This window comes from Papaver somniferum, unplaced genomic scaffold (assembly GCF_003573695.1).
Source record: "Papaver somniferum cultivar HN1 unplaced genomic scaffold, ASM357369v1 unplaced-scaffold_70, whole genome shotgun sequence".
NCBI classification, from domain to species: domain Eukaryota; kingdom Viridiplantae; phylum Streptophyta; class Magnoliopsida; order Ranunculales; family Papaveraceae; genus Papaver; species Papaver somniferum.
Genome location: NW_020649860.1, coordinates 3,729,504 through 3,748,434, shown reverse-complemented (window position 1 = coordinate 3,748,434; position 18,931 = coordinate 3,729,504). Strand labels below are relative to the sequence as shown.

Below are 18,931 nucleotides of genomic sequence, written 5' to 3'. Positions count from 1 at the left end.
CGGAAAAAACCGTGAAGAGATCCAAGGGTCAGTTGGGTAGCGAATACCACATATACGTAAACGCTCCTACAGAGAAAATAAACACAGGCATGGAAATGCAGATAGGTAGCCAAAATAAAGAGTTTATCTTTCGTGCATTTCCAGGTCTAAAAGAAAAACTATGAAAAATTACAGGTGATTGAAATCTTTGGTGGAAATTGGATAATCTTAAGATAACATCCTAGGGTCCACTTTCACGGTGTAAACAAAAACCTAATCAAGGGGTTAAACATCTCATTAGTTGGCCAAACCTTTTAGAGTTATTCGTTAAATGTATATGATCGATCACGATTGGTCGGAAACAGTAGGGACACTTCCCCGTTGATCATTTCCTCTCCTTTTGGGGACCAATCACGTGTTCTTATATGTGAACTTTCATGGAGACACTGACAGTTTTATAAAGTCATGTCCACTACTCTGGACCTTTAAGATGCTTCCTTGAGATTCACATGTACGGATATGGTAATACTGAACTATCACTGATTGAGAAAGGGGATGAGTTACTAACATGTTCCTTCCCCCCACCTCTATCGTCAGTGAACATCCAATAACTACCCACATTAATATCAGAATTGGTGGAGTAGCACAATAGTAATGTGGTGCGTTTTGTTCACCCGTGTTACGCAATCTGTCTTGACAACGAGTTTCTTTCATATACACATGATGAACTACCCATAAAACAGAAAGGTTTTTGTATAATAATTTGATTTCTTACATGTGAGATGGAGATAATAGACAATGAGGTGGGCAAATTTAGTAACTTATTACTTCATGAATGAATGAATCAAGACTGTTCAAGAAGGTTTTGAAGATACAAGTTGACGATGTATCTACCTGAAGACAGGACATCTAGTCTTTTCTCGCTAGGTTCGTACTTTCCTTTTCGAAGCTGATAACGATGCGTTACAGAATAAACCATGTAGATCTGGCCTTCGATTGTTACACTCTCCCCACACTGCATGTTCTGCAAAAAAAAGATCAAATGTATACAGAGTAAAACAAATACCTGAACTTTTTGCTGCATTTTCAATGTTGGTTAGATAGCTTTTTCTTTTCTTTGTAGTTCTGGATGAATGTCGAGTTACACATGTTCAGAACAATAAATCAATAAAAAAATGCACATGACGTTTAGTATATGCTAATCGTGTGTAACCACATTTAGCAGCCTGCGTTGAATCCTAACTTAAATGTGACTCCGTTTTTCTATCATCTTTTAACATGACAAGAGTCCAACAGTTCAAATTCCAGAAGCTATATAAAAAACATAAGGCTAGAAATCTAAACAAGTTTCTTTTCAACTTTGTTACTTGACATTTTAAATGACTCGGATGATTTTAGAATAGAGATAATCAATTAATAGAAAAAAGGATTGCAACATGTCTAAATTGTGAGCCACAAGTTCAGTACATGGTTTATCCTAAACAAATTCTTTATTGTTTGCAATACAAAGAACGAATCATCCTCTTTGAACAGCAAAAGTATTAGGTGTATGAATCCCTAAATCCATCAAGTGAAGTCCAAAGAAAGTAGCCAAACTACATTCAGTAATACAGATCAGACTTTCTTTTTTGCGTTTCGGAGAAACTTCGGTCAAATGATTGATTAAGAAAGGAAAACCACACAAGAAATCCAAGAGTCACAGTGGCCTGTGGGAACAGAAAGACCGCCAATATATAGCACATGCAAACCTTGCCTCACAATGTGAAAGTGAACAGAAGTGCTACTAGTGGTTGTGAAGATGTATGAAGATTGAAGACAATAGGGATATCAAGAATATCATAAAAGATGTGTCCATGGGGTTGGAGGAATGGGTTTCCACTCTCAACTGATAAAAAATACAGTATTATCAAGATATTGTTCTCGTCAGACTAAATTTTTTGTTTTTAAGTCAACAAAAAGCATATATATGTATTGATGAGACGACAAGCTTAAGAAGCAAATTACCAGTGTGACTTACTATCTCCGTTACTAATCCCCGACAATCCAACATCTTGAAGCTTATAGCTTCAATAATGGTTGAGCTTTTTTTAAGGTCGTTTAGTAGAACAAGTTCATCTATGGATATACCGGTTATTAACTTTTTCTTTAGCAGACATGTCTACGCTCTCAATCAACTGCATGATTAATACTAAAGACTAGACCTGGCTAAGTTACATTTCAATACTATTTTCTTTGCTACACAACAGAGGCAACTACTTCTGGTCGAACTTAAATCCAACTTGAAATATGTTCTTAAAATGCAATTGATGCAAGAAGAACTGGTTTGTTGACACCTTGTGTTGTATATAGCTAGTTTGGGACGAAATGGATATCTACTGAAGACCCATGTTTTGAAGAATTCAGGATATGAGTGCCCCTCTAAGAGCATAACCCAATGAATACAATAGTAAGACAGCTTTAATCCTATACACTTGAAAAAAATCTAAGAAGAAGGATTCCATAACAAATTGGGGCTAGAGAAACACTTGATCAAGGCTACAACCTGCCACTCAAGGATGTAACTAAACAAGCAAGTGTCTAACATAATGCAGATATTAGTCTAGCCAATGGACTCTCAAGATACCGATAACCTTTCTCATAGTTAACCTATTTAGCTAAAGTTTCCAATCACAACATCATCCATAAACAACCAAAAATAAATGAAGGAAACAAATTCCTTGAAACCTCTTAGATGTCAAACTCTAGGTGATGCCAAAGGTAACATACAGTTTAGCATGTTTTGAACATCCAACTACTTGAGAAATAATACTTAAACTGACTTTAACTTCTATCATTCCCTACACATTCTCACAAACCACTATTCAAGAATTTCTCTTCACCTTGGCAATTTGCGTATTGTTTGTAGTTGTCATCAAGAATGCTAACTAGGATCCCAAACACCAATGCCGATAACCTCAAAAATACCTCCTCCCTCAAAAATACCTCCCTCATTCTTTTCTCTTTACTAGCATTGGCTTCTAACTTTTAACTAACAAGCAAGCACGATTTTGAAACCCTAAGTTACACACAAATTGAGCTTACTAAACCTCAGTTTAAATGTACAATGAACTATCAATTTCAATTTTCTAATAACTAATCCAACAAATGAATATACATAAATTGATGAAAACTAATCAAGAACAAAAAATCTGGAAAAGGGGAAAAAAATACTTACAGAGGGAAAACAGCGAATGCCGAGATTCTTGGGAGGAGGAGTAATTTCGATGACTTTAAACGGGTAGTTGCTATTTTCTCCGTAGTCTTTCTCTTTTTTTCTGCAGAATACCTGAAATCCTCGTTGTTGTTGTGACTGCAAAAGTCATAAAGGAGGAAGTACGAAACAATAATTAATTCGGCGTTAAAACCAGGAATAATTGCATCTTATACATACCTTGTGCAATTGAACCATGTTTGAAGAAGCCATTGCCATTCTCTCTCTCTCTCGCTTTGACGGGCAAAGGAATTCCAGGTTGGGGATAACAATTCGTGGTCGTGCGTTTCCCCAATTGACTAACAAAATCAGTTTCATCCCATTCATTTATATTTTCACTTTTTTTGTTTTGAGTTTTGTTATTTTGTACATATCCATATACAAGATAGCACTCGATCATTATTTTTGAAAGTAGTAAACAATAATAATAAAGCTTTTTCCTATTTCTCATCTTTATTTTTTCTGTTTCCCATCCTTTACAATTTTTAAAAATCAATTTACTTGTCATTTTTGATATTCCTACGTGCCACCTACAAAAAGTCAAATTAATCCAAGTATGACTATTACCTCTTTTTATTGATCTTCTTCTTCTTTTTTTGCTCAATCAAGACCATTTTATTACTCATTATGGCCCAATACAATCAAACTCATTATGGCCCAATACAACCAACTTTGACGGTGTGCAACGGACGGACGGTTGCGGATTAGGGGTCACCGGCAACCAAACCGTCAAAGTTGCGGATTTGGAAAATCAAACCGTGACCGGTCTAATCACCCGCGGATTTTACATCCGCGGATCCGCGGATTGTGCGGGCCGGTTGCGGATTAACCGCGGATTTTTAATCACAAAAATCATCAAAAAAAAAAAAGAAGTTATCTTCACAAACAACCACAGTTGTGTCTCATATCCGCCATGTCCATATCAATTCAACACATACAAGCTAAACAATTCAGCCTCAAACAATGAAATAAGCAACAAAGAGACTTACCCAACAATAATTTGTGGCTCCATTTCAAGACAACTCCAACACACACAGCAGACATTTAACATCTTTGTTACAAATCTGGAATTCATCTTATCAAATATAAATAAACGAATAGTTCCACTAAAATCCACGAATCCTAATTTACTGATTTTGGAAAGAACACATGAATAACCCCAATTCCTAAGGAACCAAAATTAAACTTCAAACACTGAAATTAAACAACATACAGACTTACCCAACAATAATCTTCCCTGAATTGATGTTCCACCACCCACTAATGCTGAAATCTAATTCACATCTCCCCTGAGTTTGAAACAGCCTTTGAAGCAACACACCATCATCAACTATTCTCTGATATTAGTCTTCTATTCTTAATCAGTTTCAGAAGCATCACCTTCTTCTTAGATTCTTCCTCAATTCACTACACCCGGCCTTCAGTTTCTTCTTGTCTAACTCCAAATCAATCTTCAATCGGTTTCCAAAACTCTAGTTCTAAAATTAGGGAAGAACATGAAACCCTAACTATCAGATTCTTCACGCATGACTCCATATCATCCAATTAACCTCGACCCGTTCCACAATCAACAAAACCCACTTCTAATCATCTATCTAGAGCGTCAGATTCACTTTCTAAATCATCTCAGAGTTCTTCTCATGGAACCCTAATTTCATTGATTCTTCATCACGATTCCCGGAAGCACCTTCTTCTTCGTAATTCCCTGATACATCAACTCTTCCTCCATCTAAACAACATCACGAATTGAATTTTCTTGAATCTACTCTCAAAATCACTACTCGAGCGAAGAACAGAAGAAAGCATAGAAGAGAAGAAAGAAAAGAAGAAGAAGGAAAAATGAAGAAAAAAGAAGAGAAAATAAGAGTTTATCCTCTCGCAGCCTCGCTACGTGTAGAGTCACTCTAATAAGAGGCCCAAGAAGAGTTTGCTATAGGCCCAACTAATTATACTTAGCTAATAAGAGGCCCAAGAAGAAATCGATTGAATCCCTAATTGTCCTACGGTGCGGGTAATCCGCGGTTATCAAATCCCAACCGCAACCGTAACCGCACCGCCTGCGGATTTGAAAATGCATCCGTGTCCGGTCCATAGATCTTGCGGATTGGTTTTCACCCGCAATTTTGCGGACGGATACGGATAAAAACCGCGGTTACGGTTTTTATGCTCAGCCCTAAGTTTACATCAAAAAGAGCTACCAAGGCCCAATAAAATGAAAAGCTCAAAAGAAAAAATAAGGCAACTCAAACCTAAAGCCCAACTGTAATAAACATAAGAAAAAAAAATTCTAGCAAAACCTATAGTAAATTTGCTCAGGTGATTCCAAAACTGGGATGAAACTTGGTTTTAAATTGAAAATGATCTTTCCCCCTCTCACCAATCTTGCACCCTTCTTTGCCATGGAGTCAGCAGAGAAATTTACTTCTCTCAAGCTATGTACAAGTTTGATATTATGCAATAGTTCCTTTAATCTCTTCCATCTTACCTGCATGAACCAAGGCAGCCTTCCTGACATGTATGCACTCACTGCTGCTTTAAAATCAGAGTTAATACATATATCAAGTTTGTTGTTCTGTATAGCCCATTCAGCTGCACCTGTAATAGCCATTAGTTCTGCAATGTAATTAGTTGCAATTCCCAGGCCAGTAGCTTCAGCATATATACAACCTCCCATTTCATCTCTGCACACAAAACCATATCCTGCTGCACCTGGATTGCCCCTAGATGACCCATCACAACATATAAGTATCTAATCTCTTGCAGGTAAGAAGAAACTCACTTCAATAATTCTTTGAGGCTTTATTGGTTGATGTTTAAGATCAAAATTCTTAAAGACCATGTAATCATAGCTACACTCCCACATATAGCTTTTTATTCTCACTGCACAGTCTTTTGTATACTGTTTTATTCTTCTCTTGAAATTACCCAAGTTTACTTTCTCTTCTTCAAAGCAAATTCTATTCCTTAAGAACCATATCTCCATCATTGTAATGGAAGCAACCAGTAACCATATATCCTTTACAGCTCCACTTTTATTCTTTGCAAAGTTCATAACATCTTCATATGATTCAGGGTTGCAGAACAAGAAGATACCACCTAGCCATTTCCATATTATCTGACTGAAATTACAAAATCATAATATATGTTCAAGATTATCAGAATCAACACCATACATATAGCACTTTGATGCTAAACTGTAACCCTTGCCTTTTCTTTTTTCATCAGTTGAGAAGATACCCCTCACTATCTTCCATATGTTGCTTGCTGTTGTTGGATGAAGGGTAGGATGCCAAACATGTCTTGCCCATGTCACTTTTTGATAATGCTCTCTAATACATTCAACAGCTGAGTGTATTGTGAATTCACCTGACATAGTTCCAGTCCAAACCCTAGTATCTTTTGTTTTTGATAAAACATGTAATTCTTCTACTTGAAAATATTGAAGCATTCTAGAAGGAATCATCCACTCACCAGCAACAATCAACTCTGCAACTTTCATGTTTTTGTTCTGCATCATATATTCATCCTCTTCATATATCTCATTAAGTGGTTTATCTTTTATCCAAGCATCACTCCATACTGATATTTTCTCACCCGAACCAGTGATCCATATAGTATGGAACTTTACTTCATCTAGTACCCATTTCAAACCTGGCCATACTGAAGACTTTTTATAACCTGAAATCCATTCACCATCTGCCTTTATATACCTTGCTCTCATAAATCTTGCCCATTCAAATTCAGAATTTTGTATCTTCCATACTAATTTCATCAGTAAAGCCTTATTTATTACTTCCATTCTCCTTATGCCCAAACCACCCTCCTCCATTGGTGAACATGTTTCATTCCAATTTAAAGTTATGCATTTTCTCTCATATGGATTCCCTGTGCATAGAAAGTTTCTTATAAGTTTCTCACAATTTTTCACTACACTTGTAGGCCACTTATAGACTGACATGTTATAAATGGGAATGTTGCACAAAATTGATTTGATAAGGGTTAGTCTGTCCTTGAAAGATAACATCTTCCCAATCCAACCAGTTAGTTTGTTTTGTATCATTTCCACCACACACCAAACTGTACTTGACCTCACAGCTCCTGGTTTCAAGTTTACTCCCAAATACTTGTCTGGGAATGAAGAAAGATTCATTTGAAGCTCATTAGCAATTTGGTACTTCCTGGCTTCAGTTACTCCTCCTACAAAAATCTTGCTCTTCATTTGATTTATGACATGGCCTGAGGATGATTGATAATCACTTAATAATTTCATCACCTTTTGTATATTCCTTTTATGCCCATTGAAGAAAGAAAGACATCATATGCAAATAGAATATGGGTAGGTTGTACTCCTTTGTAATTAACCATTGGAGCAATCCTATTTTCCTCAACCATTTTTCTTAAACTCCTGCTCAAAACATCCTCAGCTAATACAAACAAAATTGGTGATAATGGATCACCTTGTCTCAACCCTCTACTCACTTCAAAAAAACCAACTGGACCTCCATTCACTAAGACAGAAACTCTAGCTGAAGTGAACAATTGATGTAACCATTTTATGTACTTTTGAGAAAAGCCAAATTTTGCCATAACTTCAAATAAGAATTCCCAGCTTAATGAATCATATGCTTGTGTTATGTCCAGTTTTAATTCTACATTTCCACCTCTCCTCTTGGTATCTAATTCATTTATCATTTCAGATGCTAAAACAATCTGTTCTTGAATGCATCTGTTTTTTATGAAGGATCCTTTTTGTTCAGACACTAATTTCTCCATAAACCCATTCATTCTTGATGTCATTATCTTTGTAAATATCTTGAAGCTGAAATTACTCAATCTTATAGGCCTAAATTGAGTTGGTCTCCTAGCACATTTTACTTTAGGTAATAGGAATAGAAAATTAGAGTTGAGTCCTCTTGGAATAATACCTTTTCTCCAACAGTATTGTACAACTTTTATAACACCTTCTCCAATTATTTCCCAAGCAAACTTGTAGAAAAAACCTGGAAAGCCATCAGGCCCAGGAGCACTATCAGCATTTAGAGAAAAAAATTGCATCTTTGATTTCCTGGCCTGAAGGAATGCTCTCTAACATCATGTTGTCTTCTGCATTTATAACCTCTGGGATTGTATCAAAAATTCCTTCCATGAAGTTAACTTCCTTGAATTTGAATTTCTCCTTAAAATGATTCTCAAGAGATTTTGCAATCAAAAACTGATCATTTATGATGGATCCATCTTCATCTTCAAGTTCAGTTATAGTATTTGCAGCATTTCTAATCTTGATTGAAGTATGAAAGAATCTAGTATTAGCTGCACCTTCTTTTAACCAACTCACTCTTGCCTTCTGTTGTAATATCGAATGATGTTGCTAGTTAATATCTCTTGTTTTCCTCTGGCCACCACCAGATTGTTTAAAAGTGAAATATTACTTGGGTCTTGGTCTGAAAGAATTGTAGCATTCAAAACTTCTTTTTCAGCATCTGCCAATTTGATTCTAACATCCCCAAAGACACTCCAATTCCATTCCTTAATTCTTACTTTCATATTCTTCATTTTTTTCATAAAAACAAAAATAGGATTACCTTGAAAATCTTCATTCCAAACTTCCTTGATTAGTCTTTTGAAATATTCATGCTCCAGCCAAATCTTTAGAACTCTAAAAGGGATATTTTTAGGTTTAGGCATCATTACACAAGATCCCAAAAGTGGACTATGATCAGATATATTTCTTATTCCAACTTTGTAACACCAAGTAGGATATTTCTCAATCCACTTGACATTATACAGAGCCCTATCCAAAGTACAAACAATTCTTTTTACACCTGCTCTGTTATTACTCCATGTAAATTGTAGACCCGAACTTGGAGCTTGAGCTAAACTACAAAAATTGATCACTTCATGGAAATCTTGCATAGCTGCTCTTAAAGGAGATCTTCCCCCTATTTTTTCATCTCCACTTAAAACTGTGTTAAAATCCCCAATTAACATCCAAGGTAAATCCATGGAATTTATTACCATTAATTCATTCCATAATTCTCTTCTATCAACTGAAAGTGAAGCTGCATGAATTCCAGAAATTGGAACACCACCAACATTCACAGTAATCACCTGTTTAGTTATTGAAATCACCTTTGGTTCAGTTATAGAAGCACTCCAGAAAAGCCAAATATTTCTTTTAATACCATCTATTGAATTATGTATTACTTTTTGATTCATACCTGCTAGTTTAAGACTTTTGCAGTCATTAGAATTCCATTTCACTTTTGGCTCCACCACCCAAACTAGTGTAGGACTAAATTTTTTAACTAAATTTCTTAATTTATCTTTGGCTCTAGGTCTCCTTAAGCCTCTGATATTAAAGAAAATTGTCTTCATATAGAAGGTTGAGATTGAGAAGTAGCAGGACTCCTCACACCTTTTTTCTTTTTTACTAAATTTGTTCCATTGTTTTTTCTTGTTGTTATAAAACTGATGTTCTTTGGTTTAACCACTTTCTTCACAACTTCTTGAGTTCCTTGTTCCTTTTCTGTACCAACCTTAATCTTGTTTATCACTGAAGTACTACTAGTGGCCACATCTAATAATTTGTTTACACTCAAAGGAGGAAACTCATCATTCTCTAAACTTTGTAATATATGAAATTTACCTGAATTTTCATGTTCTTGAGAATCGACTGCACTTGGCTTCTCTATTGGAGTGATTATAACATCTACAATTTCATCTTCAATTAAAAATTCTTTCTCCACTCCATCCTCAGTTGTTGATTTTGGGGTATTGCAAATATCAAAACCTATAGGAGTTATAGTTTTCTCTTTAAGTTTCCATATTCTCCTCTGCACTTTAGGAACTTCATCAACATTATCAAGCTGCTTTTGTTCTTTTTGCTGCACTATTGGTCTTCTTCTTCACAAATCTTTTATTTTCACTAACCAGTATCTGTTGGTACATATTTCCATAAGCTCACTCATCATTATCTGTTTGAACCTCAAAACTAACTACTTTTTCGTATAACAAAAGACGGGATTTAACCACTTGAAGACGATATGGTCAAGATTGTCAACCCTAAGTCAATCATAGTCAACCCTTGATTTTGAACCCCTTTTTTGATTCGATCTGATCTTTTTCTTTCAACCCATTGTTTTAATCCTCTGGATTTATCCTTTGTAGATTGATTTTTGGTCCAACTCTGATGTTTTTATATGTCTCTTCTTTTTATTTTGCCCTAATTTTCAATTTTTCATTTTCCCCTTTATATTTGTGAATCTCCTCCCTGCTTGTTGCCACGCACTGGTGTTGCAGTAATGTCCCATCATATCTTGAGGTATAATCATAGTTGGCAGTTTCCAAGTTGGCATAATCAAAGTTAGATTTTTATTGCAGTGGTGCATCTGATTCATCCTTATCGGTTTCTCTCAATCTTATCTAATCTGGGGTTATTATAATGATTCTCCTGCTTCACTTTTAGGGAAAAGTGTTCTTGACGTTATCTTTACTTGGTCAGGAGCTTTGGGGTCTACAAAAATGTATTTGTGTTCTGAGTTTTTTCTAACCTTTCAACCATACTTATCTAACTAAGAATTTGACACATCCTACAAATTTTCCTTATAAATACTACCTCAAACAATTTCAGTTTCTTTATATCCTTCTCTGTTATTACAACATCTTACTTTTCTTCACCCTTATGGCTAGAGCATCGGTGAATAACATTTCTGAACAGATGGAGGAAGTTTCAATCAGTGAAGAACCTATTAGAAGAAGGGTTGTTATGCACTCGAATACTGCAATCCTAACTGGAATTTGAGATTGGAGATATTGTCTTGCTGGTAAACTTTACGCCCCTGGTGTTATGATATGGCAAGATGTTGAACGAGCTGCCAGATTCATTTGGCCTCATCTGAGGAGGCACAATCAATGGTTGGTTTAAGTGCGTAGTTTGGAACCTAATGTTTTTGTTATCAAATTTCAAGTTAATGATGATAAAGAAGCTATTTTGTTTGGTGGGCTTGGAATTTTGATGGTTATTTGATAGTCTTAAAAGATTGGAATTTAACAATGGACTATCATATCTTAGATTTCTCGGTTTCTCCATACTGGCTAGAATATAAGTACCTCTTACCTGAATTCACTTATGCTGATATTTTGAGAATGCTTGGTAATATCGTTGGAGAAGTTAGAGTGGTTGAGCCTGATGGTGTTAGTCCTCCTACTTCCTCAAAATATAGAGCTTTAATTCTTATTAATGTCAACACTCCTCTTATAACTGGTATTACTGCCGCTAATGCTGCTGGTGTCACTAGGTGGATTGGTTTCTTTTATGAAAAACAGCCTTACAGACTTTGCTCTGAGTGTAAGGTACCTAATTATGAAGAAAATGATTGTACTGATATGACTAATCGAAGACGTGAAATGGAAGAGACTGTAAGAGGATTTGGTTTTGCTGAGCCGATTTTACCTCCTCAAAGAAATCCTCAGCAAGAAGCTCAACTCTTTTTACAACATGGTACTCAACGGAGAAACAGACTGCGTCAACCAATTGCTCTAGAACAGCCGAGGCCTTTTGATGGAATGCGCCTATCCATCTTCTCGGCTACTGATTCTGATGCTGCAACTTCATCATCCTATCATGATCAGTCTCATCTTTCCTCTTCCGTAAGGACATATTCTACACTGACAAGTGCTGGTGCTAGTACGAGTGGTACGAAGAAGCGATATCGTCGACCCCCAACCTTGGTTATAACTCCTGAGAATCAACTTGAAGATAGGGAAACATCTTCTGTTCAAGATGAACTGCTACCGTTGAAGAGAATAATGTTTGGGACATTGCTGCAGCACATGCCCTTAATGCACAGAACAAAACTGATGCATGGCAACAGGTGTTTTTCTCAACTCGTTTTTCTTTATTGAGTTTTCACTCTTTCCTTAATCTGTGTTGTTTTTTCCCTACCTTTTTATCTATCTTTTTCATTATTTACAACATGAAAATTTTGTCTTGGAACTGTCAAGGTATAGGAAACCCTCATACTAGAGACTATCTTAGTTTTTGTTTAACAAATAATGATCCAGATATTTTTTTCTTGTGCGAAACCAAAGCTCAGCCCAATAATATGCGACTATATCTTTCTAGAACTAAATACCCTAATTATTGGTTTGATCCTTCTTTGGGCCTTTCTGGTGGTATTGTTCTTGCCTGGAAACAAGGAATTGATGTTGAAATAATGCACACTACCTTTGATAAAATACATGCTATTGTACACACTCATGATAATAACTTGGATTTTTTGGTCACCTTTATGTATGGAGTGCGTGATGTTGTAAGCAATAACAATCAGTGGCAATATTTGCTTGATATGTATTCTTCTGTTGATCTCCCGTGGGTTTTTTTAGGCGACTTGAACTTCACTATGAATGACTCTGAAACCCATAGTATTAATGCATCTCATTCTCATCATGCTAGACATGTTAGGAATTTTATTCAGCAAATGGGTCTCATTGATTTGGGTTATTCAGGAGCTGACACTACTTGGTCGAATCATAGAGATGGAGATGCTCATGTCTCTGTTAGATTAGATAGAGCCTTAGTGAACTGTTGTTGGATTAATAATTATACTAATGCTCATCTGCAACATTTAATTCCCATTGCTTCAAACCACAGTCCTATTTTGTTACATACTGTTCCTAGTGCTAGAAAACACACTCCTTTTAAGCTATACAAGTGCTGGTTCCAAGTGGCCTCTTGTAAAGACACTATCAATCAAAGTTGGCAACAACAATTTAATGGCTATCCTTCTTTTCAGTTATCAAGTAAGTTAAAATTCACTAGATTTCAGTTGCAATTGTGGAAAAAAATCTCTTTTGGGAATATTGAGTGCAATCTTCATAATATTCAGAATCAACTGCAACGTTGTTATGATGATAATTTGCCAGCTTCCCATCCTTTGATTCGACAGTTAAGTTCTTATCTTCAATAGTGGCTAACAATCCAGAAAGAATTCTTTATGCAAAAAGCAGGTGACAAGTTTCTTGAAGCAGATAGGAATTTATCATATTTTCACTCAATGGCTAATTTCAATAAAAAGAGATCCAACATTCAGGCTATTCAAGGGCCTTTGGGTATTTGGTATGATCATCGGAGTAACATTGAGTCTATTTTTCTTAACCATTTTGTGAATATTTCAACTACTTCTAAGCCGCAGATTAATCAAGATATTTTGCAGTTGTTTACTCCTTGTATCACAGAAGACCAAAACTTTCAGCTTATCCGAGTTCCTGATGCTCAAGAAATTAAGGATGTTGTCTTTCAGATTAGACCTTGGGCTTCTCCAGGTAATGACGGATCCAAGCTTCTTTCTATCAACAATTCTGGGAGACAGTTGGACCTGAGGTAAACTCCATGGTTCAGTACTTTTTTACCTTCAAGCATATGCTTAAGGATATAAATCATACATATCAAGTTATGATACCCAAAACTCATAACCCTCAAACACCAGCTGACTACAGACCAATTAGTCTGTGCAATGTTAGTTACAAATCATCTCAAAAATTTTGGCGAACCGTCTTAAACCTTTATTTCCTGACATTATTTCTCCTACTCAAATTTCCTTTGTTACAGGCAGACATATCCATGATAATGTTATTATAGCACAGGAGATTCTGCATAGTATGAAAATTAAGAAGATAAATAAGGCTATGGTAGGTTTAAAGTTAGATATGTCGAAAGCATTCGACCGGGTAGAATGGTCTTTTTTATTATCAATTTTTCGCCAAATGGGTTTTCATGAAGATTGGATTTCTTTGATTGATCAGTGCATATCCACAACAAATATTTCTATACTTATCAATGGTACTCCTAGTTCTTCATTTTGTCCAACCCGCGGCTTACGCCAAGGAGACCCTTTGTCTCCTTATTTATTTTTGTTCATCATGGAATCATTTTCTAGACTTTTACAGCATAATGTTGATTCTAGTCTTCTCAATGGTATTAAAATTAACCAACATTGTCTTCCTATCAATCATCTGTTTTTTGCAGATGATTGTTTGTTATTCTTTCAAGCTAATTCTGCTCAAATGAATCATCTTAGACATCTGATTCAATCTTTTGGACAAGCCTCAGGACAGGTTATTAACATGCAGAAGTCAACTTTGTTTTTTGGTAAACACACTTCAAATGCTCACAAGTCTAGTATTTCTAGCATTCTTAATATGAAAGTTATGGGGTTGGGTGAAAAATATTTGGGCATTCCTCTTTTGATGCATAGATCAAGACAAAAAAATTGTAAAGGTATTCTTGATAACATGACTAACCGGTTACAGGGATGGCATAGTAAAATGGTTAACCAAGTAGGAAGAACAACTCAAGTGAATGCAGTGCTGAGTACAATGGGTATGTATCAAATGCAGATCCTTAAACTGCTAGAAACAACAATTTATCAAATGGACAACATCCAAAGGCGTTACTGGTGGAATAATTTTACCAACGATCATCCACGACAACTTATTGGATGGAAAAAGGTATGTGTACCTAAAAGATTTGGAGGTCTAGGTCTTAAAAATTTAACCAATTACAATTTAGCTCGTCTTGCGAAATTGGCCTGGCAATTATTACATAATCAAGATGCTATTTGGGCCAAATTGTTGAAAGGTAAATACTTTCCTCATAATGATCTGCAATTCTTCCCTCCACCGGAAACTAACAATTCAAGTTGGGTATGGCAGAGTATATGTGTTGGGCTTGAAATTGTTCTTAGAAATGCAAAATGGCAAGTAGGTAATGGTACTAGCATCAATATCGGGACTGCCAATTGGATTCCTTCCATGCAGACTGCAATTCAAGATTGGAGTGATCTGAATACAAGTAATATTCAATGGGTTTCAGAACTATTTGATCCTCTCACTCAGCAATGGAATATTCCGCTTCTTCGCCATTTATTTTCTGCAGACCAGGTGAAATCTATTCTCACTATTCCTTTACAATTAGATCAGGAAGATAAGTTGGTCTGGCCTTTTACTAGTACTGGCATGTTTACAACTGCTTCAGCGTACAAGATGTTTTGTGAAAAGGATTTGCATATGGATATTTCAATGGGTTTATCTCAGCAATTTTGGTTAGCATTCTGGAAATTGAAAGTACCATACAAGTTTCAAATTTTTATGTGGAAAGGAATACATGATGCTATACCTGTGAAAGCTCGCATTTTTAGGCATCTGAATGTTGATGATAAAATATGTGTTCTGTGTAGTATGAATCAAACTGAAGATCTGGACCATTTGCTACTTCATTGCTCCTTCTCTCAAGCTATATGGAAGACTTTTTTTCCTAATCAGTTCGTTTCCATTGTGCAGCATCCCTCGGTTCTCTCCTGGATTCAGACTTGGAAGCTTAAGGGTTCGAATATAACTATCAAACACACACCTCTAGCTGTACACTTAGCTCTCTGTATAATGCACTTCATTTGGAAACATAGATGTAGGGCTGTTTTCAGCAATATAACACCCAATCATCGAACTGTCATACATCAGATAAACTCTTACAGGGCACAACATCATTTAGATACCTTATTTGTTGCTCATGATCATTATCATTTACAGAACTACATCTTACATCTGCCTTGGGTTCCTCCTCCTGTACAGTTCTTAAAGATAAATATTGATGCTTCATATAATTCTGAATCTTTGTTAGCTGGTATTGGTATTATAACTAGAAATTCTGCAGGGGCCTATGTCATGGGAAGGGGAACATTGAAAAGAGCTATAAATGTTGAGCAAGCTGAAGCCTGGGCTATGTTAGAGGCTATGCAAATAGCAGATTCAAATGGCTGGTCTAATGTCATTTTTGAGACAGACAATCTGAGTATCAGTAACTTTTTACAGCATCAAACTAGTCTTTGTCAGTGGCAGTGTTTACCTCTTCTTAGAAATTGTGTTAATATATGTAATAGTTACCTTGTGTGGTCTTGTGAGTTTGTTTACAGGTCTTGTAATAAAGCTGCAGATGCTTTAGCAAAGGCAGCTCGAAAATAGAATTTATGTGGGAAGTGGTGGATAGTAATTCCTTACATAAATCATGATGTAAGTAATATATTTATGTAATATAAAGTTTGCCTTTGGTTAAAAAAAAATTTATCTGTTTGAACATGTTTTCATAAACAATAGCTTAAATTAGGTATACCGTCTGCTTATTTACAATGACAAACATTACAATGACAACAAAAGCGTAGATACGTAAAGTGGTCTATGAGTACCATTGTATAGTATATTGCATTTTGGGTGCTCTAACAGGAGTTAATGTCAGTCTTTGTCAAACCGAAAAGTTAACCCACGGAACTAATTCTTGTTTTGAATTTTAATTCATCTAATGTGAACGCATCTCGAAGCAATTGATAGATTATGACTTGTTTAGAGGATTAACAAAAACAATTCATAATGTCAACAACCCAACTGGTCTAGATTTATCGAAATCAATCGAAGTTACAGTATAACAAACAAAGCACATACCACAAACCGAGATCACAATACAAAATTCAAATCAAATTCTTATATAATCATGATCTTCAAAATAAATTATTAGATTTGATTAATTAGATGAAAATAAAAAGTATCCGAGTCAGTGGTCGGTTGGGGAGAAGAAGGTGGCGGATAGGGGAAAGAGGGTGGCTACGGTGGTGGATAAAAAAGGATTTAGGATTTTGATCTTAGGGTTTTCACTTGTGGGGTGGATAAAATATATTTAAGGTGTAGATCGAAACTAAAGTCAAATTAGGAATAGGTAGGATTTAGGATTTTTTAGAATATAATTGGATGGTACTTAGGATAATTAGGGATGGGAAATAGGAAAATTAGGGGTAGGAAATAGGGAAAATCATAATAAACTAGTTATAGAAAAAATTAAAAGTAGGAAGAGAAAAGTAAGCTAAGGCCTCATCCATGGGTTATCCATAATATGAGATCCTTAATTAAAAGCAGTCTAAATATAGCCAGAGTTATTAAAAGACATCCATACTCTTTTATATATCGTCAAGCCCCAAATTAAATAAATTTAAATTTAAACTCAAAATATTAAAATATAATAAACATGATGTCACAATCATCTTTACCACCAAATGACACCACCACCACCTCCGACGACCACCACCAACCACCACCTCCGCCCACAACCACTACCAACAACCACCACCGCCTCCGACGACCGCCACCACAACCAACCGTCGCCGGCGAGCACCACCAACAGCTACAACAGCTTCACAAAACATCATCACCATCATCTCATTTTTTTAACTGCGATATGGTATTCACCAGCTCCAACACTCTTTTGCAATCTCAGTCTTGCGGCATCATAGCAACAATCTATTCCAGCCTTGCCTCTACTAGAATCAATTTTCTTTCAGGACTTTTTTAAGACAGTTTGTGGGCGTGAAATTGGGATCCAGAACATGAGCTTGTGGTGCGTGTTATGCTCCTTCCCTGCAAAACCAAGATTCGTAATCATTTAGAAACTCTAAACAATCATCAATGAGCGACCATTAACCCATAAAATCAACGACATCTACATTAATTTTGGGCTGATTTTTAGGTTAAAAAAACTCTTCCGGAACCAGTGAATTTTTGTTCGAGTTACGAATTCTACAATAGCTCATTCTTAATCTCTTCTAATTGAACTCAAAAAGACTTCCCAAATCGATTGTATCAAGACCTTCTGCTTCAACTGTTTTCTCGTTCGAAACTCAAACCAATCAACAAATACTCGTACCTTAATCTTCAGTAACTTCTTGCTTCAAAATCTGTCCAAATCCTTTACATACAAGCTCCTGACGTCCAATCCCTTTGTTAATCAACGGAAATCAATGGAAGCAACCGAGTTCTTCAGCTGGTTTATCGTTTTTCGATATTTCTATACATTGAACATTTACGACTGATTTTTTTTATGATGGGAAAAGTAGTAAAATAGTAATGTTTGACTTTCTCTTTTAGGAAACCTGCCTATTTTTTTGACATACCCAAAAAAGGAAACCAACCTATCTTTTAGAGACGGGGGAGTATGTCGATATGAAAGTATTGATAAAAGATAGAATGAACTTTTGACTACAAAAGTTAAGCCTTTTATATCATTATGCAAATATCGATGGAAGAAAGTATGAACTTTTGTTTACAAAGATTAACACTATTATATGTCATTGTGCAAATAGTGATGAAAAATAGAATGAATACTTAATTATTCCGCAGTATTGGTCTTTTCCTGATCCACATCTTTGTGTATATACTGTTGTTGATGGTGGTTTTTAGCTTAGGGTCAAAATCGTAAAACCGTACATCTGACATGACGTCACTGCGACCACTAGCGCATTTATTGAATCAATCAGCATGCCTACGTAAGAATTACTAGGGTACCTTTTTTTTTATATACGTGTGTCATGTTCCACGACAGAACCCTTAGTATTGACCGACATCACCTTCGTATATGACAAACCCTAATTCTCACGCCACCGTGCCAATGGCAAACCATGCCATCCACGTCTCCGCGCCAAGGCATGCCAACCATGCCAGCCGCACCACCGTGCCAATGGCAAACCATGCCAGCCACGTCTTCGCGCCAAGGCATGCCAACCATGCCAGCCGCACCACCATGCCAGCCACGTCTCCGCGCCAAGGCATGCCAACCATGCCAGCCGCACCACCGTGCTAATGGAAAACCATTCCAGCCACGTCTCT

General features: G+C 36.2%; 1 protein-coding gene across 2 annotated transcripts; it reads right to left on the bottom strand.

Annotated features, from left to right (window-relative positions):
* Positions 1 to 683: 683 nt before the first annotated feature.
* Positions 684 to 3,614, bottom strand: LOC113343935. 2 transcript variants are annotated; one of them, XM_026588027.1, is made up of 3 exons: positions 3,410 to 3,614; positions 3,194 to 3,304; positions 684 to 1,003 (listed from the first exon to the last, which is right to left on the bottom strand). In XM_026588027.1, exons 1-3 carry the CDS (start codon positions 3,554 to 3,556, stop codon positions 824 to 826), a joined length of 438 nt encoding a protein of 145 aa, XP_026443812.1. In that variant the 5' UTR covers positions 3,557 to 3,614; the 3' UTR covers positions 684 to 823. The 2 variants fall into 2 exon arrangements, with proteins under 2 accessions (XP_026443812.1, XP_026443811.1); XM_026588026.1 differs by having other exon boundaries at positions 3,194 to 3,328; positions 3,410 to 3,611.
* Positions 3,615 to 18,931: the final 15,317 nt, after the last annotated feature.